The 23,560-nt window shown below is 46.3% G+C and overlaps 1 protein-coding gene across 10 annotated transcripts in view; it reads left to right on the top strand.

Annotated features, from left to right (window-relative positions):
* The window catches only part of INPP5B (inositol polyphosphate-5-phosphatase B), a 37,274-nt gene extending 17,281 nt beyond the window's left edge, over window positions 1-19,993 (top strand). For 8 of the 10 annotated variants that reach the window (XM_065577168.1, XM_042853972.2, XM_065577171.1 and 5 more), the window contains 17 exons: window positions 4,446-4,539; window positions 6,440-6,610; window positions 7,209-7,310; window positions 7,715-7,829; window positions 8,575-8,691; window positions 9,544-9,731; window positions 11,228-11,339; window positions 12,426-12,535; window positions 13,545-13,680; window positions 14,379-14,489; window positions 15,450-15,612; window positions 15,777-16,012; window positions 16,663-16,776; window positions 17,276-17,360; window positions 18,714-18,841; window positions 19,092-19,203; window positions 19,594-19,993. In XM_065577168.1, coding sequence (XP_065433240.1) covers window positions 4,446-4,539; window positions 6,440-6,610; window positions 7,209-7,310; window positions 7,715-7,829; window positions 8,575-8,691; window positions 9,544-9,731; window positions 11,228-11,339; window positions 12,426-12,535; window positions 13,545-13,680; window positions 14,379-14,489; window positions 15,450-15,612; window positions 15,777-16,012; window positions 16,663-16,776; window positions 17,276-17,360; window positions 18,714-18,841; window positions 19,092-19,203; window positions 19,594-19,718 — 2,219 coding nt within the window. In that variant the 3' untranslated portion in view covers window positions 19,719-19,993. Of the gene's footprint in view, window positions 1-2,182; window positions 2,345-4,445; window positions 4,609-6,439; window positions 6,611-7,208; window positions 7,311-7,714; window positions 7,830-8,574; window positions 8,692-9,543; window positions 9,732-11,227; window positions 11,340-12,425; window positions 12,536-13,544; window positions 13,681-14,378; window positions 14,490-15,449; window positions 15,613-15,776; window positions 16,013-16,662; window positions 16,777-17,275; window positions 17,361-18,713; window positions 18,842-19,091; window positions 19,204-19,593 lie in introns of all 10 variants that reach the window. The other 2 variants (XM_042853973.2, XM_065577172.1) reach the window with 2 other exon arrangements.
* Window positions 19,994-23,560: the final 3,567 nt, after the last annotated feature.

The raw sequence follows: 23,560 nt of genomic DNA, 5'->3' as shown, positions 1-23,560 counted from the left end.
TTCAGCCTGCAGCAACTGGGAGCTGCAGGCTACCCCTAACTCCCCTGGTGGCTGGGAGCTTCGAGGTACCCCTGCTGCCTGTAGTGGCAGGGGTCTTCCACAGCTCCCCAGTTGCAGTGGATGTGGGGAGAATCCCCCGGAGCTCCCCAGTCCCCACAGGTGCTGGGGACCCCCGCAGCTCCTCAGCCGCCACGGGCAGGGGTCCTTCCCAGCCATGGGCAGCGGCCGCAGCTCCCAGCCACAGCAGGGCAGGGTACTGGACCCCTCCCCCTTTTCGTCATGGACATTTTTAGTAAAAGTCACAGACAGGTCACAGACAATTAACAAAAATTCACAGAAGCCATGACCTGTCCCTGACTTTTACTAAAAATGTCCATGACAAAATCGTAGCCTTAATTATGCCACTTGTGGGAGTGGTGTGTTTTTTTTTTTATGCCAATGGGTGACCACTCTTCCATCGGCATAGAGCGTCTTTGCCACATGCGCTGCAGTGGCGCAGCTGTACCAGTATAGCGCCACCACTGCAGTGCTATAAGTGTAGACATGACCTGAGGCTGGAGTTTTCGGATGAATGCTTGTGATTGAGACTCCATAGAAGCAGAAATTTCTATTGCTGCAAAAACAGCACCAGCAATTTCTGTGGAGGAATTGGCTTGGGTCAGCTGTGTAAAGCTACTGTTTCTATATGACATGTCTCCTTTCTTCTGGTGCTATTTTTAGTTTCAATTCCAATTTCTTCTTCTTAAACTTGTGGGAATTTCTACACAAGCACATTCAAATACCTGCTCAGGAAACACAATCCGTGTAGGAGCTGGGTGAGCCCACAGGGAAAGCTGGAATTGGTTACATCACATCTGGAGCCAGACACCTCCTTGTTAGTGCAGGCATAGACAAGAAAGAAGCACAGATATTTGTCCATCTAAATCCATTGCTGCTTCCAGGAGCGTGACCCCAGTTTCAACCCTACTTTGGATTTGTGAGCTGTCATGAGTTTTGATCCTCATGCTCTTGGAATCAACCTCCAATAAATCCTCCTGTGAAGTATTTATTCTCAGAGGGTTCTATGGGCAGAAAGAAGTTTTCCAAGCTGAGGGAACAGCTGCTTCTAGTCTGTGTGTGTTCTGAATCTCCGGGTAAAGTACGTCAAATTCTCTATCTAGTTTGAATTGCTGGCCTGGAGAGAATTTTGTAGAAGTGATAAAATCTTCAGCTTTGCTGCCTAGTCATTGCAGTACAGAAGAGCTCCGCTCTGTGTTTCAGTGAACAGAACTGTTCTGTCCAGCTTCATTTGTTAGATTTGTAATCTCAGAAACAAACCCTCTTCATTATCTGTAGGTTTGTGTACTAGGCGGAGTAAGCTGGAAACTGCCATTTCATAGAATCATAGAAATGTTGGGCTGGAAGGGCCCTCAAGAGGTCATCTAGTCTAGCTCCCTGTATGGAGGCAGGACCAAGTAAACCTAGGCCATTCCTGAGAGGTGTTTGTCTAAACTGTTCTTAGAACCCTCAACCTCCCTTGGAATCCTAATCCAGTACTTAACCATCTTTACAGTTGGAAAGTTTTTCCTGTAACTAACCTAAATCTCCCTTGCTGCAGATTAAGCTGATTACTTGAGGGGAGGGATAGCTCAGTGGTTTGAGCATTGGCCTGCTAAACCCAGGGTTATGAGCTCAATCCTTGAGGGGGGGGGCACTTAGAGATCTGGGGCAAAATCAGTACACCTCTACCCTGATATAACACGACCCGATATAACACAAATTCGGATATAACACGGTAAAGCAGCACTCCGGGAGAGTGGGGCTGCACGCTCCAGCGGATCAAAGCAAGTTCAATACAACACGGTGTCACCTATAACGTGGTAAGATTTTTTTGGCTCCTGAGGACAGCGTTATATCGGGGTAGAGGTGTACTTGGTCCTGCTAGTGAAGGCAGGGGGCTGGACTCAATGACCTTTCAGGGTCCCTTCCAGCTCTGAGATAGGTATATCTCCATATATTTACTACTTGTCCTACATTCAGTAGACGGACAACAATTGATCCCCATTCTCTTTATAACCCCGTAACATATTTGAAGACTGTTAACAGGTCCTTCTTCAATTTTCTTTACTCAAGACTAAACATACCCAGTTTTTTAATCCATTCCTCAGAGGCCAGGTTTTTTAACCATTTCTCATTTTCATAGCTCTTCTCTGGACTCTCTCCAGTTTGTCCACATCTATCATAAAGTGTCGTACCCAAAACTGAACACAATTGAGGACTCCAGCTGAGGCCTCGTCGGTGCTGAGTAGAGTGGAACAATGACCTCCTGTGTTTCACAGATGACCACTGTTGTTAACACACCTCAGTATGATATTAGTCTTTTTTTCGCAACTGCCTAATAATGTTGGTTTATAATCACTTTATCATCTCCTGTAAAGCCACAGATCCTTTTCAGCAATACTACTGCCTAGCCAGTTATTCCCCATTTTATAGTTATGCATTCGATTTTTCCCACCTAAGTGTAGTATTTTGCACTTGTCTTTACTGAGTTTCATCTTGTTGATTTCAGACCAATTATCCAATTTGTCAAGGACAGTTTGAATTCTAATAGTATCCTACAGAGTGCTTGCAACTGCTCCCAGCTAGGCGTCATCCACAATTTTTAAAGATACTTTCCATTCTCTTTTCCAAGTTATTAATAAAAATATTGAATGGTATGAGACACAGGGCAGACCCTTGGGGTACCCCACTAAAGTCCCTCCAAGTCTGACAGCGAAACATTGATAACTACTCTTTGAGTATGGGTTTTTCAACCTGTTGTGTACCCACCTTGTAATAACTTCCCTAGTTTGCTTATGAGAATGTCATGTGGGCCTGTGTCAAAATATCAAGATATTTGTATATCTGCTGTAAAAAAACAAACAAACAAAAACTCAGCCCCACAATTAAATAGTTATTTTAGCACCTGTAAGTATGGAACATGGTCACTGGAGAAGGAATGCAAAATGATCTACTGCAAAACAATGATTTGTTTAATGTATGAGTTAAATTTGCGTAGTGGCTGGTACTTTATTGTGAAGTGCACCTTGTATCAAGGCTGAGATCTGGCACTTATCATGTTGCTTATGCTGAGGCGGGGCTGGCTTTCCACCAAGGACTCTGTACTAGGCTGGGTCAGGGTGGGGACAGACTAAGTGACTAGTGAGTTGTACTCTGTTATGGATATTTCAGCAGACACATGGAAGCCCTTGAAGTGAGGTGTGTGTTTCTCTTTCCTTTCTCTCCATTTCTTTCCTGGCTTTGGACTTGACAAAGGTTCATTACACGTGTATGTTTTGAAGGGGGGATTGGGCAATGTTGGGAGTGCAGAGGCCTTATACTGGGACCTAGAGATAATGGGTAGCCCTGTGACAGAGCAAGCTAGTGGCGAGGCACTTGCTGAGGAGGAAACAAATTGGTACCGATGAGAGCAAAGGTGCATCAGTTATCAGCTCCTCAAGGTTCCTTTTCTGCAACATCTGATTATTATAAACAGGCCAGTCATGTGGCCTGATTGCCTTGTAGGAGTTTTAAACAAGGAGCTTGAGCAGTTTTTCTCTGTACTGCAGTGGTCCCCAAACTTTTTACCTCGTGTCCTCCCCCTTACTCCTGTCTGTGCCCCCCCCCCCCGGGCCGGGAGTGGGACCGCGGCTCTGGTAGGTGGGGACACAGACAGGAGTAAGGGGGCTGAGGCTGGGGCCACAGCTAGGGGCAGGGCTGGGAGCTGAGTCTAGGCAAACAGCTGAGGCCCTGGGCACAGGGCCGGGAACAGGAGCCTCAAGGTGGGGCCAGCAGCCTGGGCTGGGAGTGGCGCCCCAGGGCTGGCAGCCGAGGCCCCAGGCATGGGGCCAGGAGCAGAGCTGGGTGATGCTCCCTCCCTGTCTGCTGTGGGGGCTGGCCTGGGCCCCAGCTCTGCTCCCCCTACATGTGCAATAGGAAAAGCAGTTTTTAGTACTCTGGGTAGGATTCTCTTTTTTTCTTTTTCTTTTTTTTTCTTAATGTCACTGTTCTGAGTTTTTCAAGCAGATGAATGTTACTTTTCCCATTGCTTCCTTCCCAATTATTATATTACAAAATCCATATAGTAGTCTGTAACTCCCATCTGTATCAAATGGTGGTTGTTGTTTTTTAACTGGTACAGTAATTTGTGTACATATTCTTAAAATCCTCCAACAAAATGTTCCTGTATTTTTTTCTTTACTTAGGAGCACTGAACTGTGCTTGTGGGATTATAGCCAGTATTTGGAAAGACCCTTTTAACCTTCTTATCCCATGAGGAATTCAACACACTTAAAATAAGAGCCTGTTTTTTTCTGGGAACATGGGAAAAATACTTGGCGTATAGATTTTCCTTGTATTTGTCTCAGCGTGTAAGTATTGTATGTCATGTTCCCTTGTTCTGTGTAAAGCTTTTGTTTTTCTTTTAGGAGTTGTGGGGTCTGAAGACATCAACGAGAATGAAAAAAATCTTGTAGTTAATCATAGCTGGAGCCATAACAGCGATGATAAAGCTACCCCTAGGTACAGTACATCTTAAATCCTCCTTCTCAAAGGAGACTGCGAGATCGGTTGTGCACGGCACCTATGCTTGTAAGTTCTAATGAAGAATGGAATGGTGGCATTGGATATTTGGGTATTTAGCTACTGTCACCCTCCACAGAGCATCATTGCACACTGGTGGCAAATGACACATCGTGCCAGACAGGATGGGGGATGTCTGCAGTTATTTATAGATTGTCCAGAATAGTTCTGAGCGGTGCAAATTGCTGATAATTCATGTGTCCATGGAGGAGGAAGACATAGTAAAACTTTCTGCCTTAACTTCCTGGTTTTCATGTGGCTGAGCTAAGAAACTATTGTGGATAAAGGCGGCCATGTGATACACACCAGTGCCACCTGTTGGCCAGCCTGTATTTGCAAAGCAAGAGAGCGAATAGTACGCAGTGTTGTTGTAGCTGTGTCGTCCCAGATATTAGAGAGACTAGGGTAGGGTAGCCAGGTATCTGGTTTTCGATCGGAACACCCGGTTGAAAAGGGACCCTGGTGGCTCCAGTCAGCACTGCCGACCGGGCCGTTAAAAGTATGGTCGGCAGTGCTGTGGAACTAAGGTAGGCTAGTCCCTACCTGTCCTGGCTGGCACCACACTGTGCCCCGGAAGCAGCCAGGAGGTCCGATTCCTAGGCGGGGCACGGGACTCTGTGCGCTGCCCCACCCCGAACACCGCCTACGCACTCCAATTGGCCAGGAACCGCAGCCAATGGGAGCTGTGGGGGTGGTGCCTGCGGGAAAGAGCAGCGCGCAGAGCTGCCTGCTGTGCCTCTGCCTAGAGCCGGACCTGCTGCCCGTTTCCAGGGTGCAGGGCAGGGGCATGGCCTCGGGGAAGGGGCTGGGCAGGGGGCATGGCCTCAGGGAAGGGGCAGGGCAGGGGGCATGGCCTCGGGGAAGGGGCAGGGCAGGGGGCATGGCCTCGGAGAAGGGGCGGGGACAGGGGGCATGGCCTCAGGGAAGGGGCGGGGCTAGGGTGTTCGGTTTTGTGGGATTAGAAAGTTGGCAACCCTACACAAGGGGGATGAGGTAATAGAGGTTGGTTCAATAAAATGCATGACCTCACCCATCTTGTTTTTTTAATAGGGAATAATAGTAGTTTTAGTCTATAGGGCATTCCCACTTCTCTGACCCCCCCCCCCAGATTGCTGCTTTATAACAAAAATATAACATCCCATCCACTAAAACATTATTAAATACATACTATGAAAACCATACAGTACTAAATAAACTCCCCCCTTCCCCACCCCCACACAGGGAGAGTCCTGGGCAGGGACTGGCCTTGATGGGATGTACAGCTTTCCATTCTCTTGTTAAGGTGGGGAGGGCTGGGTGGAGGGAGGCAGCTGGGGGGAGAGTTTCAGCTCCCCACCCCAGTAAGCGGGACACACCATTTAAATTCCATCAGAAAGAGGGTGAGTGAGGCCTCACCTAGACACACAGGATGTAGACCTTGGCTGCACTGATTTAATGAACTCGGCTTTTAAATCCCTGTAGTTAAACTGGTAGAACACTTGTGTACAAAAGGTCTGAGTCCTCTTGAGAAATACTCATTTCAGCCTTGCTCTGTCACATGCAGCTGAGATGATTAAACAGGTTGACTTATGTGAAACAGGTTTTCAGTAGTAGAAATTATCCCTCATTTGCAGGATGGGGATTGTTTTTTCAAATCTAAATTGTGTTTTGATGAGCTTGCGCGCGCTCGCTCTCTCTCTCTCTCTCTCTCTCTCTCTCTCTCTCTCTCTCTCTCTCTCTCACACACACACACACACACACACACACACACACACACACACACACACACACACACACACACACACACACACACACACACACAGTATAAATGTCTTGTTTTGCTTTCTGTTTCTGCTTTCAGACAGAGTAAATCCAACATGGATGTAACCAGTGAGATGGTGCGATCCTCTAGCGGGATGGTTTCAGACAAGGCTTGTATCTTATCAGAGCAGAAGTTTGGGCTAAGAGATACTATAGTTAAATCTCAACTGGTACTGAAAGAGGATTCCTATACCTATCTCCAGAATTTCAGGTAACAACTGTCCCTGGGAGTACAATTTTAGGCATAATTGCAAAATAAGTAAATCTCATACATTTGTAATTTCACCTGAAATCCACAGCAATGGGAAATTTTGGGGGAAAATAGACTTTAGCCCCTGCCATCTGGAACAATCTTTCTGCATCTCTCCTCCATTTACACAGTTGCAGAGGAGCATGCTGTCACATGAACAGCCCCTGCTTAAGCAAACAGCCTTTTTTGTACATCTTATTCATTCTTTGTCTCTTTTCAGAACTCACCTGAACATGCTGCATGTCCCTTTGCCTCGGACTCTTGTCTCTCCCTGGCTTCTGTTTATTATTTATCTCTGTAATGGTTTCTGGTTTTGGGGAGACTGTTTGTATGAAAGATGACGTTTAGTATTGAAAACTTTATTTTGGTTCAAATCTTTTTAAACAAGCCCTTCCTGAATAAAAGAACAAGTGAGAAAATTGTCCCAAACTATTCCTACACAACCCTGCTTGTAGTTCTTTTGTAAAGTAAATACACACTATAAAATGCTGCAGGAAAGTTGCTATCACAGGCTTGGATTGCAGCTCTAGGATTTTGTTGAACTTAAGTCTCTTTGCAGGTTTTTTATTGGAACATACAATGTGAATGGCCAGTCACCCAAAGAGAGCCTCCTGCCTTGGCTGAGCCATGATGTTGAGCCTCCGGATGTTTACTGTGTTGGGTGCGTATTTCTTTCCTGCTAGCCCTTCCAGAAACATCTCTGGGTAGCTTGCTGATGAATATGTCTGTGTAGCTATCCAGCCAAAGCTTTGCAAACAAGGGTTTAAAAGCGAAGACGTTTGCATTATCTATAGTGGCTCTTATTCCAGAAGTGTTTGTTCTCCCTAGTGGCATAGTGTACTTCAGTTGCTTTTATGCCACACTGCGGCTAAGTCACTTTAATACTAATGGTAATTTACTTTTGCACTTAATGCACTGCTAAAATCAACATATCTGGATTAGAATTCCAGTTCCAAAATCCCATTTAGTGCACAAGATATAAATTATCTCTTCCCTGGCAGAAAAGGCTGGGAGAGTTAAAGCAAGTGAAGTGAGTGCATCCATGTGTTCCTCCCTCTGATACAGCTTCCAGGAGCTCGATCTGAGTAAAGAAGCCTTCTTTTTCAATGACACACCGAAGGAGGAAGAATGGTTCAAAGCTGTAACTGATAGTCTTCACCCAGGTGCCAAATATGCAAAGGTACATGTGGCTTGGGGGTGAAGTTAGTTTTGAAACTTAAACCGGTTTCCAGTCAGGCATCTTCTCGTGTGTGCTTTCCCCTGGTTTGTTTCCAGTGTGTCTGTCTCCTGTAGGTTTTTGCCAGGCCAGCAATGCTCAGCGTGGATAGTATATAGCACTTGTATGCAAGGCTCCCAGACATGGCCTCACCCTCCTGAGAACATTCCCATAAGCATTAGCAGTGAGAGCTAAGGACATTTGTGCCTCACGCTGCGAGTTAGAGAGGGGCATAATGGAGCAACCAGGCAAGTTGAGCTCCCTGGTCTGCTGAGATGAACGGATACAAAGTATCTTGGCACTTGCCCACCTCTGCTCAGCAGCAGCACCAAGCAGTGAATTGTGCTGTAGTAGGACTATTACTTTAATTTTGTTTGAGGTTTGCTACCTCAGCCTTAAAATCCTTGCTTTGGCTTTTTCTTCTCACCTCCGATCCAGGCATGTACCTTCTCGGGGCTGCCTCTCCCCCAAGCAGTGATTGGGGTATTGAGCCGCTTGCCCTGAGCAGGGCCAGTTACTCCTGTCCGGTGTTGTGCTGTTGGAGCACCTCTGTGTGTGCCATGTGTCAGGTGCGTGGCTCCCTGGAAGAACAGTGTTGGAGCATTAATATTTTTGGTTGTTTATACTTCGAGCTCACAACAGGGTGGGGTAAGGTTTTCCCCTGAGAAACAGTCCTGGCTATCGCAATGCCTTTGTCTTTCTCTTTCAGGTGAAGCTTGTACGACTTGTTGGGATGATGCTGCTGTTATACGTGAAGGCAGACCATGCTCTGAACATCTCCGAGGTGGAAGCCGAGACAGTGGGAACTGGAATCATGGGGATAATGGTAGGAATACAGTGCATGCATGGGCAGGTGGTGGGAGGTTGTCTTTGGGAGGACCCTGAGTAGCCTGTTCCCCTAGCCCTGAGTCACCGTGACTGTTCCTGCAGCTAAAGGAGGCCCGGATGCATCTGTCTCTCAGGGAGACACAGGGTGCTCCCAGGGCATGCAAGAGTGACGCAGAATCTCGCCTTTGGTACCTGCCTGATTGCATGTAGTGCTGGGCTGACTCTCAAGAGAGTTTGACATCGGCATGGAAACCAGGCTGGGTTGTATGCATCTGCTCAGAAGAACAGAGTTCAGTTCTCCTCGGGTAGATTTCATGAGCTTTTTGAAGATAATGTGGACTACTTCTTTGCCTTTGGAACCTACCTTCCAGTAATCCCCCAGATGCTGCATGGTGATGGCAGTTCTGAGCATGGCCCAAAGCTGCCTTGTCATCTTACAAAATATTCTTTATGGTTTGTGTTGAAAGAACCAGTTTACTTGACAGTTTTAATTACTTGCCAAAGCAGTCAACCAGCTTACTCTTAATGGTATAATCTGCTGTCATATGAGCCGTGTCCTGAATTGCAAATCGAATTCCGTGCCCCCTCCTGCTCTGCGTTGCTGCTGTTTGCATGATGTACTATGCTAATACTTGCTGTCCCTCCCACGGTGATGGAAGGGCATGGGCTGGCTCACTCTCTCAGGTTTGTGTATATTCTGCTTAGGGTTTTGAACCTTTCTCTTTCCCCGGGAGCCAGACTGACTGTGCCAAAATCTTTTGACTTGTCTAAACTGGGGTAACAGTAGTGGACATTAGTTCACCTGCGGTCCCAGGAAAACTCACAACCAGTCTCTCTTCCTGCCTACTAGGGTAACAAAGGTGGAGTTGCTATACGGTTCAAGTTCCACAACACCAGCGTGTGCATTGTGAACTCTCACCTCGCAGCTCATACAGAGGAGTACGAGCGGAGGAACCAGGACTTCAAAGACATCTGCTCTCGGATGCAGTTCTGCCAGTCAGATCCAAACTTGCCACCCCTTACTATAAGCAAACATGAGTATGTTTCCAAGGTCTACATCCATCGGATCACTACAGTTCACTGCTTGGCCTCTGGCTTTGATGGGACAAGTGATGGGCTGTGTCAGGGTGGCTGGCTACACTTTTCTGGTGTAAGCAATTTCCTGGCAGGAGCTTGAGAGGTGTGGTCGAGTAGTCTGAGCACAGGCCACGGAGCCAGGAACTTGTCAATTCTAGTCCTAGCTTTGAAAACGGCTCCCTGTCACTGTCTCGCTTTCCCCGTTTGTAAAGTGGAGTGAACACATACTTCCCTCCCCAGGGGGCTGTGAGGCTTATTTTTTTATAGCGTGTTGGAAGATTAAAAGTACTATCAAAGTACTAAGGACTGCTATTGTCTGCTGCTGTCTCCTTTAGATCGATCCCAAAAGTTTTAACTAAATATCTTGCCTAGTGCATTGTCTGTCTTGCAATAAATAATTAGCATTCATGTAGGGCTTTCCCTCCATAGATGTCATAGCACTTTATGAGGGTAGGTCGGAATCATTACCCTCATTTTACGAATGGGAGAAACTGAGGCACAGGACAACAGTGACTTGTTCAAGGTCACACAATGAGTCAGTAGAAGAGCTGGGAATAGTATTTGGGCCACCTGGCTCCCAGTCCTTCACAGTATCAAATGCACACGTGCCTCTTTTCTAAATACAGATCAACTAAATTGCATTGGAAGGTTAAAGGGGATTAAAATTCCGATTTCTCGGCCTCCTGGCTCAACAGGAGCCAGAAGGTGGGAGTTGGGTGGTGGGACTGGCTGGGCAGGAAGCCTGCAGGTACAGTTGCTGTGTCCCTGCTATAGTGCCTTGGCAGACCTAGCCCCTGACTTCTTTCCTTTATGCTAGTGAACCTTGGGAAGCTTGTCCCTGATAAAATGCCCCATTCCAGGGAGTGAGGATGAAGCTAACGGGCCGGATTGGCTCTTGGAAGCTCCAGACACATTAATTTACTGTGCACTGTGCCTTGCCAAATTGCCCAGTAATACGGAGGCATGTTTTCTTCAGGAGCTGTTTCCTTTATGTGCTTGTATCATGGCAGTGTTAGTAATTAAGCATGCCTGCAGTCTGCAGACAGAGCTAGACGCGAAGGTAGCCCTGCTGGCCTGGAGATGCTACAGAACTGTGCTTGGGATTAACTGGTTCCTAAACAGCTCAGTGCAGAGAGCTCTGTGCCATTGGTGTATTGCTGCACATACTAATGATATGGTGCAGTTGAATTTCTGCAGAGGTGCCTGGGGCAGCAGTCTGTGGCTTGCTCAACCCTCCCTTGCTCAGGAAGGTGTGGTTTCATCAGGCTTCCCCTTCACATGTGGCTGAGGCTGCCTGGTTCTGAGCACTGTCAGCGGGATGAGATACAGGATGCTGCGTGGGGGCACGGCAGGCGGGGCACACCTGTGAGAGACAGAGAAGCCCTTCTGGCTGCTTGTAGAGACTACAGTAGCTGACTGTCAAACAGGGATTTCACCCTTGTGTGCTGTCCTTACAGTGTCATCCTGTGGCTCGGGGACCTCAACTACAGGATAGAGCCACTGGGGTTGGAAAAGGTGAAGATGCACATTGAAAAGGAGGCGTTTCAAGATCTTTATCAATATGACCAGGTATAGACGTGTCTTCCCAGAGGAGAGGTGGGCCCCACATCGTATGCTCCTAGGAAAATGACTCCTCTTTAGTGGGAGGCTTAGGAAACTCTCGCTTGCTCTGAAAATCACCTGCACACTGGCCCTGACAGCACAGCTAACCCTGGCTTTTGGGGTTCGCATCATCAACATGCATTAGAAGCTGCTTTTGGGTTGGTTTGTTTGATGTCCAGGGAATGATCTGAAATGGCTGCTGTCCCTGCACATAAGAGTTTGAGCCAGGAGCAGCAGTCCCTCCCGTGGCTCATTTGGCCTCAGCAAGCACTTCGTACACCAGGTCACAATCCATCCACCTCCTTAATAGCTGGTTGTGGGGCAGGGCACCACAGCCTGGCAGGTGGAAGTCAGCCCTCTGAGGTATTGGATATGAGAGCTGCTCAGAGAGTTAGGTAGTATTGCCTAGAGGAGTGTGAAAGCTACGCAACTAATCCGCTACACTTCCCTTGATTTGCTTGTCCAGTGTGGTTCTCATGAAGGTTAATGTGGGTGCCCAGCTCCTCCTCCTAGGAAGGGTGGGCGTAGGTGTGACTGTGCCCATGAATACCTGGGTTCCGTCTCCCACCTAGAAAAAATATAAGTAGTGAAATGCTAATCTCCTAGTACTACTGTGAGGCCTACGAGATCTGAATCAACAAGATGTTTGTGTGTGTATATGCATTTTCACAGTGGGCTTGATTCAGGAATCCGTGGGTGAAAATTCTCTCTGGCCTGTGTTATGCAGGAGGTCAAACTAGATGGTCGTAATAGTCCCTCCTGGCCAGGAAATGTAGGACTCTGCATAAAATACTATTATCACACTTCAAAAGTTCTAACATTAGAAAAATCTGCCATTTCCATTCCTGTGTCTATGGAGATTTCCTTTGGAAATGGCAGCACAAATGTTAGATCCTGTTTTGCGCAGATGGGGGACGTGTGTATCTGTGCACATACATGCACACACGTTTATCACTTTCCCAGAATATGGTGCCCTTTTCCCCACTCGGGACTCCAGAAGGACTTGTTTAAACAATGTAAGTTTTCATCTGTTTGGCTTTTTTCCCCTACTAGTTGAAGAAGCAGATGGACGCGAAGGCTGTCTTTGATGGCTTTACGGAGGGAAAGATTACCTTCCAGCCAACCTACAAATATGACACTGGCTGTGATGACTGGGACACTAGGTATGCCATGTGTACAACCTCAGCCATCATGTCATTCGTGTCCCTTAGCTCCTGTATGTATTGTTTAAGGCAGTAAAAACAAGTCTACAAGAGCCTTTAGATCTAACAGACCTAAGGAAGTTAAAGAATTTCTGATTTTTTTCAAATGCTTGTACAGATTTATATTCCACTTTTGGTGTGTGCGTGTCCAGCACACTTGGGCTGGAGACTTTTGGTCAGCGATACCCATTACTATTGGTGCTTACAGCTGAGGGTATAAAGATTAGGGGCCTCCCCGTCATCTCGCAGTTCCTTTTGTCTGCCTATAGCTACCAGTTGGAGCTTGCGGTCATGCCTCACAGCTTACTGTTATCAGCATAGCCTCTTGCTCTCGCTTTCTTTTGCCAATTAAGAGCTTTCTTAGCCTCAATAACATCTGCTAGGAGAGGAGAGGAGCTGCAGGCTCTGATGGCAGGACCTCCGTGTATGGTTTTCTATAAAGATAAAGTTTCATGAAGGCCTCATCTGAAATTGCTATCAGAAGTGGTGTCGGATTTTCATTTAAATCAAATAATAAATCTATTGATATTCTTTCTAAAACTGCCCGCTCATGAGGAGGAGACGAGGTTACATATATTGGACATTTGCAGAGCACTCTCGGTTTATATTGACAGAACAAAGCTGTGTAGCTCCTGTCTGAGTCTTTGTGGCTCACACTGAACGGATGTGAGGACTAGCTCTTTCAGCACAAAGATCTTCTCATGCATCAGGACTTGTTATGACTTAGCAAATGTGACATCTCCAGCAAGAATTACTGCACATTCTACCAGGGCTTCGGCTACCTCAGAGGCTTTCCTGAGAAAGGTTCCAATCATGGATGCTTGTAGAGCTGCTGCATGGTCCTCTGTACATGCGTTTGCTCACAGTTATGCCATCATCAAAGCATCCAGAGCTGATGCAAACACTGTGTTGGGGACCCCTGCCCTAGCCTGTCTTCTGGGAAAGCTTTAATTGTGGCTTCCTGTTTTAGTGAGAAGTGTCGTGCCCCAGCATGGTGTGATCGGATCCTCTGGAAAGGGAAGAATATTTCTCAGCTGAGCTATCGCAGCCACATGGCTTTGAAAACCAGTGACCATAAGCCAGTGAGCTCCATTTTTGACATTGGGGTAGGTGCACCATTATTCATAGTAGTAACAATGCTAACCCTCTCCCTAAGGCAGTCACAGCGCCGGCCATACTGATTCTTTCTCTTCCCTTATAAGCTATTGCTCTGTGTTTGTGCTTCCTATAGCTTGGCCCTGATAACAATGCCCTGAGATGGGACCATTGTTCTCAGTAAAACACAGGTGCGACTATGAGCCTGTTGCTCCTGGCAAGATGCAAGTGAGCTCATCCATGAGCAGAAATAGGTGGTAGTTCATGAATATCCCCTTATGCTTTGTTTCCTCCTTTTTATCTATTTCCCTGGAAACTTGCAGCGTTTACATCAGCAGATAGGAGTGTAATTCGCTACCAGACTTTAACAAGCCGATCCCAGTGCAGGCTGGCTGATTTTATCTGCTAGATAGAGCAGCCTGCCCAGCAATGGGCAAATGTTGGGTCAGAGACACTGGCCCATTTTGTTCACGTTAGACCACGAAGGCGCGCTTTCCTGTATTGTATGCATTCTTTGGTAAAGGCTGGAAACTGATTCCATTTTAACTTGCTTTTGGTAATAAATCTGCAGTAATTTTCCATGTGTTTTACCTGCGCTTCTGTATTCCAGCCTTCTTTAAAATCAGGTTGCTCCATATGTTTCAGACTGTTACAATTCTCCTGCAGAGACGCAGTAAATGCCCATTGGTGAGGTGTCTCCCCCTTTCAGGTGAAGGTTGTGAATGAGGAGCTCTACCGAAAAGCCTTTGAGGAAATAGTGCGCTCATTGGATAAAATGGAGAATGCCAGCATCCCGTCGGTGATCCTTTCCCAGAGGGAGGTAGGACATGTTCCCATACTTCCCCTCCCAGGGCCATCAGCTCCAGGGAGAAATGAATCCTAGAACCAAGAGGTAGTCCAGTGTAATTGTTAGCACCGGGGGCTGCGAGCCAGGACTTGTAGGGTCTGTTCCTGGGAAGTTTAATAAATAGAGGAATAAGCACGGAACTGGCAATCAGGAGCTCCGTAGTTCTAATCCTGGGTGTGCCGCAGAGTCATGGTGAGGCCCAAAGCAAGTCACTATCCTGTTCAGCCTCCCTTTGCCCCTCCGTGAATGAGAGTCCTGACTCAGGCCTGCTAAAAGGCTCTGGGATCCAGGATGTAAAGCAGTTGGTACCAGTGACTGCAAAGTAGAATGCTCACTATTTTGTTTAGTGAATTATAAAATTCTGCTGCTTGCACAAATATTCCATAGCTGCTGGGAACAGGTACTTTCCATTCAAAAACCCAAACAGTCACCGCCACCCTGCACTACCCAACTGGGGCACAGAGGGAATAACTGTATCCCTCACTTTAACTTGTTCTTAAAAACATAAAACCTAATAAACCCCGAACTAGTGAGACCTCTGGAGAAGGTCACTGCGTGAATGTCTCTGCTTGGAGTGCTGGATACCAGAAAATCTATGCAAATGGAGCATTTAGGGTCCCCTGTGTAGCTCTAGCTCCACTGAAGCTAGAGCTACATGTAGCTTCATGTAGCAAGCAATGAATTTGTCCCACAAGGCTGATTGGCACAGATGACCTGGGTTCCTAGGAAACATACATCCTGAGCAGGTCACAGTTAATGTCAGGAGCTGGGTGTTTAATGTTCAGGCATGGCAGATATCTCATTAACTAATGATTAAGTAGCTGAGGCACATGGATGTTCTAGGGGAAGACCTTTCCCTTCTCTTTGAGGAAGTTGCCGGCAGTGGGCGATGATGGAGAAGCAAGAGATGACACTGGCAATATTTGTTCCTAGTTCTTCTTCAAGGATGTGAAGTACATGCAGCTGCAGGTGGAGACCTTTACTATCCGTAATGGACAAGTGCCTTGCCAATTTGAATTCATCAACAAACTGGATGAAGACCACTACTGCAAAGAGTGGCTGATTGCAAACCCCAGTAAGGGCTTCCTGTTACCAGGTGACTGACTCTTCCAGAAGATTCTGCTTCTAACTATTCATCCCATATTCATAAACCAGTATCTGGCTTGTTTCTGTTTGGAGTCTGTATTAATCTGCCATTTGATAGGACTCCTTTGTTTCATGACGGTATTTACTGAGCATATGTTTATTTTCTTCCTGCAGATTCTGAAATGACTATCGAATTGGAACTGTTTGTTAATAAATCAACAGCTACACGTTTGAACTCTGGGGAAGAGAAACTCGAAGACATTCTGATTTTGCACCTTGACAGGGGGAAGGATTATTTCCTGTCTGTGATGGGAAATTACCTGCCCAGCTGCTTTGGGTCTCCGATCCAGACACTGTGTTACATGAGAGAACCTATCCGGGACATGTCAGCAGAGTCCATTCGAGAACTGGTAGGTTAATGAGGGAGCAGAAGATCTTTGGGAAGCTTGCCTTTCCAATCCCAGTAGAACCCTCACTCAGTGCCAGGCTATTAAACCTCAAGCTGCTCCCTTGTCTCAGTGTTAATAGGCATTCTCCCAATTTCCTTTTATTACTATTATGGGGTTTATCTCCAATAATCACGTTGACACCACCTGTTCCCTTAATCCCAGAAGGGGTTGTCTTGGTTGATGCAACTTCTGTTCTCTGATGCAGTGCACCTGGGCTCTTTGAGCTAACTGAATTCCATGCAGAATGTTAAAAAATGAGATTCTATCTGCTCTGCCTGGTGTTAAAGATCCCATGGCACTTTTCCTATGAGTAGAGATCTACCTCCGTGTCCGTGGCCTTCTCCTGACTGATGTGCATGTGGTGCCCATTTGTTATTTCATTTAGGTGGTGCCATACTGGAAATGTGTGTGTTTTGTGTGTGCATGTGTATGTATGTGAAGCAGTTTGCCATCCGTTCAGGTGGGGGTACTGTCTGTGTTCTGTATTCGTCTATACTCAGACCAGTTGGTGAGGCTGCCCTACTCTGTAATGTTCCTTAACTCTGACACCCCTGTCTCTCACTCTCAGTGCTTTGCAGAGTTAAATAAGAGTCTGGCTTGCTCCTTTGTAGACCCTGCTGCCGCTACAGATGAGTGATGACATTTTTCGGGATGAGAAGCCCCTGGACATCCCCAAAGAGCTGTGGATGATGGTGGATCATCTGTACCGCAATGCTTCCCAGCAGGTAGGCAATGTCTGCATTTGAGAAACCACCCTCTGTTCTGCCGGACACTTAGCTGAGTTTTGAAGAACATCATCATGGAAATTAACAGCTTTTGTTGATGCTAGCAGCGTGGACATTAGCCAGAAGTGGGAAGAGTCCCTTCTCGCAAGTATAAGGAGATATAAAGGAGACTCGTGTGACAAGAGGCACGAGCCCCTTGAATGCACAGAGCGTGAAGGAGACTGGCTTTGTGTAAAGATCCAAGTAATGTATGTCAGCAGCTGTTTTCCTTTCCTTTGTTTCGTACTGCAATACAGTAACCTGGGCTAGAACGGTTGACAATGTGGTGCCTGCTGATATGTACCAGTCTGGAGAGACTTTCGTGGCACCTTGTACACCTATTGTGGGGTCTCTGGGTAAAGTATGGGTCACACGTAGTTACAGTAAATAGCATTGTAACAGATTATTCTGTTTATTTCCCACTCTGTGACTCTTAACACCTGCGATTTTTCTGTTGCAGGAAGACCTGTTTCAGCAGCCAGGCCTAAGATCTGAATTTGAGCAGATCCGAGACTGCTTGGATACGGCAATGCTCGATACGCTCCGTATCCTTTGGAACTAATGTTCAGTGAGGCTGATTTGTGTGTCCTGTGCTTGGAACTACTTTACACTTGGAGCCTCAAGCAGCCCTGGCGGCTCCATTACATTGTCTTGTCCCTTGAACTCTGTTAACTGAGATGTGTTTCTTTAGCACTGATTGTATCAAGTCACGATGTGTCTGCCAGGTCTTTGCTAAATGGACCGATGGTCAGTGCAGGATGACCAAGCTTACTTGGGGCCACCCCAATACTGCAGTGAATTCCTTCAGGAATTAAGGCCCATCTCAAACCTTCCCACCTTGCTCAAAGTGCAAGACATGCTTCTTTGACCTTGTCGTCTCTAACATAAACATATAGCAATATGTGTATATATAAAATATAGATTATCCAAAACACTCCACTGCACACGTCTTCCCCTGGGGAAAGGAGGAAAGAACAAACACATGACAGAAGTTAGTCATGTAGCTTAATATACTTCTGGAAGGTGTTCAGATCCTAGAGAGACTAGCATGGTGTAAGAACATGTGTAGAATAGAATAGTGACTGGTACTGGGACCATGTATACCTGTCATTTGTTTGCTATGTGGAATCACTCAGGATAGTACAAACTCTACCAGTAGAGCACTGAAAATCCGTGGGTATCCGCTTTATAGCCGTGGACCATTTTTGCAGATGATAGCGTGGATGCAGATACAAATTTTGTATCCGCACAGGGCTCTGACAGTAAGAGCCGGGCAGGCAGCTGTGAGGAACAGCAGCGCAGACCCTCCACCTGCCTTGGGAAGGAGACCGGGGGGTCAAGAACACAGGCCGGGGGCTGCTCGGGTTCCCCGCCCAAGACAGGTGGAGGGTCCGCCGTGGCTGCCACAGCTGCTCACCTGGCTCTTACCATGGTTGGGCTGTGGCTCTGAGCCGCCCCCCTGGCCAGAGCTGGAGAGCCGCGCTGGCAGCTGTGGGGAGCCTGGGTCCCTCCACCTGCCCTGGGCAGGGGCCTGAGCAGCCCACGGCCTGTGTCCCTGACTCCCAGGCCTTCCATCCAGGGCAGGTGGAGGGTCCGTGACTTCGTGCAGGCTCCCCCCAGCAGCCCATGTGGCTCTCCCCGACCAGGCTCTGGCTGGGGGGTGCTTTGGAGCCTCAGCCCAGCCACGGTAAGTAGAGCCCTGCAAATCCGTGGATATCCACAGACAATTTTTGCGGATTGGATCGGATACACATTTTTGTATCTGCGCAGGGCTCTATCTACCAGCTATGAACATGTTTGGGAGTTGTGGTGAGACCTCACCAATGATTAAAGGTTCAGCAGAGATGCTAACAAACCAGATCACTTCGCTACCTTTTCTTTAACCACCATCGGGTCAGTCGGCAGCAACCATTCAGTAGCTGAGGCCCTGCTGCTGTTCCTGGAAAGCCTGCCAGAGCCTGTTATCTGCTACAGCCTTTACAACAACTGCTTGCATTGTGCCAACAATTACACATTGAGTAATCAGGTAATGCAGGCACTGATGCAGAGGGTTAACATAATGCCTTAAATGAACACGGAGTTTGTGTTCTGTGCCATGCAGATAACGGGCTCAAACCCCAACGAGCTTATAGTCTCATGGCTCTAGAAGGTACCTAGCACTGGGGCTCCTGGTTTTTATTATGTATCATTAAGGCTTATGTAATTGTATTGATGCTTTGAGTTTCTAACCATTCTCTTGGTGGTTTTTCACAGTAAAGTTCTTACTTTCTTTCCAGGTTGTCTCCATGCTGCCCATATGCCATAAAAATGTGTTTAACTATCTGATGGCGTTTTTACGGGAACTACTGAAAAATTCAGGGAAAAACCACTTGGATGTGAATATTCTCGGTAAGGTGAACAAAGTGACCAGTCTGCTTGGTGGGGACTTGTAGTAGTTCATATAACAAGCCATGTGTTTCTCTGAAATGACTGCATTAGTGGGCCTTTGCTGTCTGCTATTTCTGGTGCCTGGTATGTAACCTGGCAGGAATCAGACTTCGGCCAGAAAAGCAGTAAATAAGGCATTGTCACACCAAAAAACACCCTCTATTGGCATGAAGAACATTAGAAAGTGCTGTTGAAAAAAGGAAAAATTGTGATGGCCAACTTTGCATTACCCGCTCCTCCTCCTCTCCCACCCATCCCCAAGTGGAATCCAAGTGCTCCCCAGTTTTCTTTTGGGAGGAATTATCATTGACATCTGGCTATTGACTGGTTTGTATTGTGTCTTTCATGCAGCTAGTATATTTGGTGGCTTGTTGCTGCGACCTCCTCCCCACCATCCTACGCCTGATGTAACCGAGAAGAGGAAGGCTCGGCAGTTCATCGAGCAGTTCCTCTTGAGAGACGGCAACTCCCCATGAATTCTAGATGCAGCTAATCTGTTTTTTAGATGAAGCTATTAAGTTACTGTAAAAATACTTTTGTACCGAGCGTAGCACCTTCAGAACATTACAGTATTTTATTCAGAGTACAATCTATTGATATTTTAAACACAGATCAGACATGTAGAACCAGTTATCAATGTATTAAGTTGTAAAGAATATTGAATTTCTAAATAAGTTTTATAAGACACAGAGCACTGACATTTTATACTGTATTTTAATTATTTAACTTGTATTAAAACCTCAATTTTAAAGTTCCTTTTATTTAAAATAACAATAGTCATCTTAGTGCACTTTCCCAGCCTGGCTTTCAGCCTGTTTCCCTGTTGGCTGGTTGGGGTGTTTGGTCTGTTCATTTTAATTAAATCCCATCCCTTTAAAAGTATGAAGCAGAGTGAGAAATGAGCCACAGAACAAGAATGCCCAGGTCTCTTGCTAACATTGCATAAACTGATCAGTAGACTGCAGGGAAGAGCCTTGCTTAGGGTTTGTTTAGTGCTCACGCAAACAGGTGAATGAGAAGAAATTGAACAATTCTATACCTAGATGAAGAGACTGTGAAAATACTATTATCCAGACCTAGGTAGATCAGCTCATTTGCTGAAGATGTTTGCTATTTGTTATGAGACCAGTGACTGATAGCCAGCATAATGTGAGATGGTTCAATGCTAAGACTAATTTCATCTCAGTATTTTCATTGACCCAATACAGTACTGATGAATTGTTGTTTAGTTTTGCAAATTCCATTTTAAACATCATCTTCCATCATATTGTTGAGCAGCAACTTTTTCTATCTTTACTTATATTTTGATGCTATAATCCTGTTAACAATAGCTACAATGAGTGTTTGTTCCACTTCCTCCTCTCTGGATAGAGCTGCAGCCTGTGGTCTGTCACTTGGCTTCCCGGTTTTGGGGGTTAAAGTGCTCTGTCTTACGTACTTCCCTTTCTAGATACCATTTCCTTTTCTCTCTTTTTAGTTTGAGAAATTCCTGATCTTTTACACCTGTGTCTCCAACAGTTAGGAGGAAAAACCTTCCCCCTCACCTGTCTAGTTCCACTAAACCAGTGGTTTTCAACCCATGGGCTGCTTGCGGCCCAATCAGCACACAGCTGCAGCCCATGTGACATCCTCAGGGCCTTACAGGTAGTATATATATTGTGTGGATGTGGCCCACATAACACACAGAGAGCTGCATATGTAGCTCACAATGGTAAATAGGCTGAGAACCACTGCACTAAACCATAAGAGGCCAAATTCACCATTTAGCAATTTCAGTGGCGCTGTACCAGTTTATGCCAGTGGTGAATTTGGCCTAATATTTTAGTAAGATAGCATGTGGCTGCACAAAATATTCATTTGCACAACATATCAATTGTATTTTATTAGTTTTTTTAATGTATCATATTCCCCAAAACCATTATCTTTAACCAGCAAATGGCAGGTTGCAACTTTCTAAGGCGCAATTATCGGTTTCAAAGTAATGACTAATTATATTTAAAAAAAAGTCAAATCATTGTGAAAAACTCACTTCCTTTTAGGAATTTTTTAAGGGACTATCTCTCAACTGCTTCAGTCTTTAAGTACAAAACTTCCTGTCAAGTCTATATATAGTAAATCAAAAGCCAAAAAATGATAGTAATACATCATTGCTACTCTTAAACTTCCAAAGAAAAAAGACTTAGTTAAAAATTGTTGACTCCTTTAAGGACAGTTTCCTAGAGAGCTTTCTTTTATATCTACACTGATACACTCCTAATGCTTTCAAACTTGGAATAAAACTTTTTTTTTTTTTTAGGAAAATCTGATTGAAAAGGTTGAGTTACACAGGTGTAGGGAACAGGTAATAGACTACTTGGGCTCCTAACTGTTACACACAGTTACTGATTGTACTGTGAAGAGAGACTGACTTGGTTAAAAGGGATATAAGTAGAGGGGGACAAGGTTGGTCTGAAAAATGCTCTACATAATCAAGCCAACACTGAAATACATTCTTGTCTTACATTCTCAGGGTTACACTTCCCTGCTAAACTGTTGCATGCACATGGAGAAATCTGATGCATAGATGGTCAGCAGCTGGTGTAAAGTGGCAGTATGTTTTCTCTTGGCAGGGATAGTGATTATGCCTGGGATTTAGCATTAATCATCCACAGCCAGGAGTTTGAAACTGACCAACAGAGGAACATGATGGACTATGAACATTTTCTTGCTAATGTCTTTACTGCTTGGCTCGCTCATAGGCTTCCTTGCTTCACCAAGAGCAAAGATGCAGGAGGCGGGTGAGCTCAGAAGTTGCTGTGCTTCATATAGTTTCTCAACAGAAATACATCATGTCTTCATGTGAATAGCTGAGCTTGTGCTCACATTGTGCAGTATAGGGATGACGATGAACCCTATTACTCAAGCTGGTTTCAGTGCAGAGGGCGCCTTGGTCTTGGACAGGTCCATGCTGTATTCTCAGACAGCGATGGATTTATGTATAATGCCAATATTAGCACTCGAGGCAATGAGCAGCCACCACCCTGACACAGCTTCCCCTCCAGGCCCTCTGTTCAATAAATCGCTCAGCACCTAAAGGAAAGGTAGAAAGGTTAGAGCTGCCTAATGGCTCCTAGGGCAACGGGGAGAAGAGAGGTTAAAATTAACCCTACAGTGAATTCCCTCCTCTCTGCTCTTTTGCTTTAGGAGCTGCTCAGGCCTAGTAGCAGGTGTGTATATGCCAGACAGGTGGATCTGTGTATAGTTCACAACTGACTGGCTGCCCTTGGGAATTCTCTAATATTAGTTTTAAGCAAACCCATTCTAAGTACAAAATCACACTTAAAACAATCCCAGTTTTGCTTTAAGCCCTATCTGCAACCACGTTACTGTGTAACCACTACACAGTGTACTGTGTAGTGTCAAGTCTGGAACCTCCCTACAGCCGGTTGGCAGCGGGAGCAGTGAGGCTCCCTGCCTACACCGCCTCCACACTGCTCCTGGAAGGGGCCAACGTGGCCCTGGGGTGGGAAGGACGGGAGGCACACTGCCCCTCTCTGCAAGCACCGCCCTCGCAGCTCTCCTGGCCAATGGGAGCTGCAGGGGCGGTGCTTGCAGGCAGGAGTAGTGTGCATGGAGGGAGACCCTTGCCCCCAGAGCCCCGGGGCTGCAGTGGTCGGTTCCTGGAGCGGTGTGGAGCCGGGGTAGCCTTAGCGGCAGCCACACCACTACCACTGGAGATCACGATCGACTGGGAGATCCTCTAGGATTGACCAGTTAGTGACCACTGCACTAGATGATCACAGTGGTCCCTTCTGACAAGGTCTATGAGTCTGTGAGAAAGCAGTCTCAATAGATCTCTTTGATAGAATTCCCTGAAGATAAAATAAGAACCTGGTGAGCAGAGCCAAGAAGCACTAAGGTAACCTGAGAGGAAAGCTGGGTGGGGCAGTGGTCTGAGGCACCACGGAAGGTTGCCTAGGGCTTATTGCTGGGACCCATCCGGCTAATAGCTATGGCTTGAAAGAAAGAACATAAAACATGAGGCAAATGTTTATGGCTGACAAGTGACTGAAGGACGTGGCTTTCCCAAGGATCCACAGAGGCTGTGGTAATAGGCAAAACAGCAGAGGGTAGGGAGTACCAGGACAAAGCTGGTGCCATGCATCAGGAGTTAAAGCACACAGTCCCCAGATGCAGGCTGTTGTACATTGCCCTGGCTTTGGGCAGCACCGAAGTTTCAAATAAGTAGATGTTAGTCATGATCAGCCATAAAAGGTCAGCACGCCAGTCTCTGCAAGTGCAATAAGACTTCATTAACACCCCTTTGCCTTCCTCTGGA

Source organism: Chrysemys picta, chromosome 23 (genome assembly GCF_011386835.1).
Source record: "Chrysemys picta bellii isolate R12L10 chromosome 23, ASM1138683v2, whole genome shotgun sequence".
Lineage (NCBI taxonomy): Eukaryota > Metazoa > Chordata > Testudines > Emydidae > Chrysemys > Chrysemys picta.
Note: the sequence above shows the minus strand (reverse complement) of the source record. Positions and strands in the feature narration are given on the sequence as shown.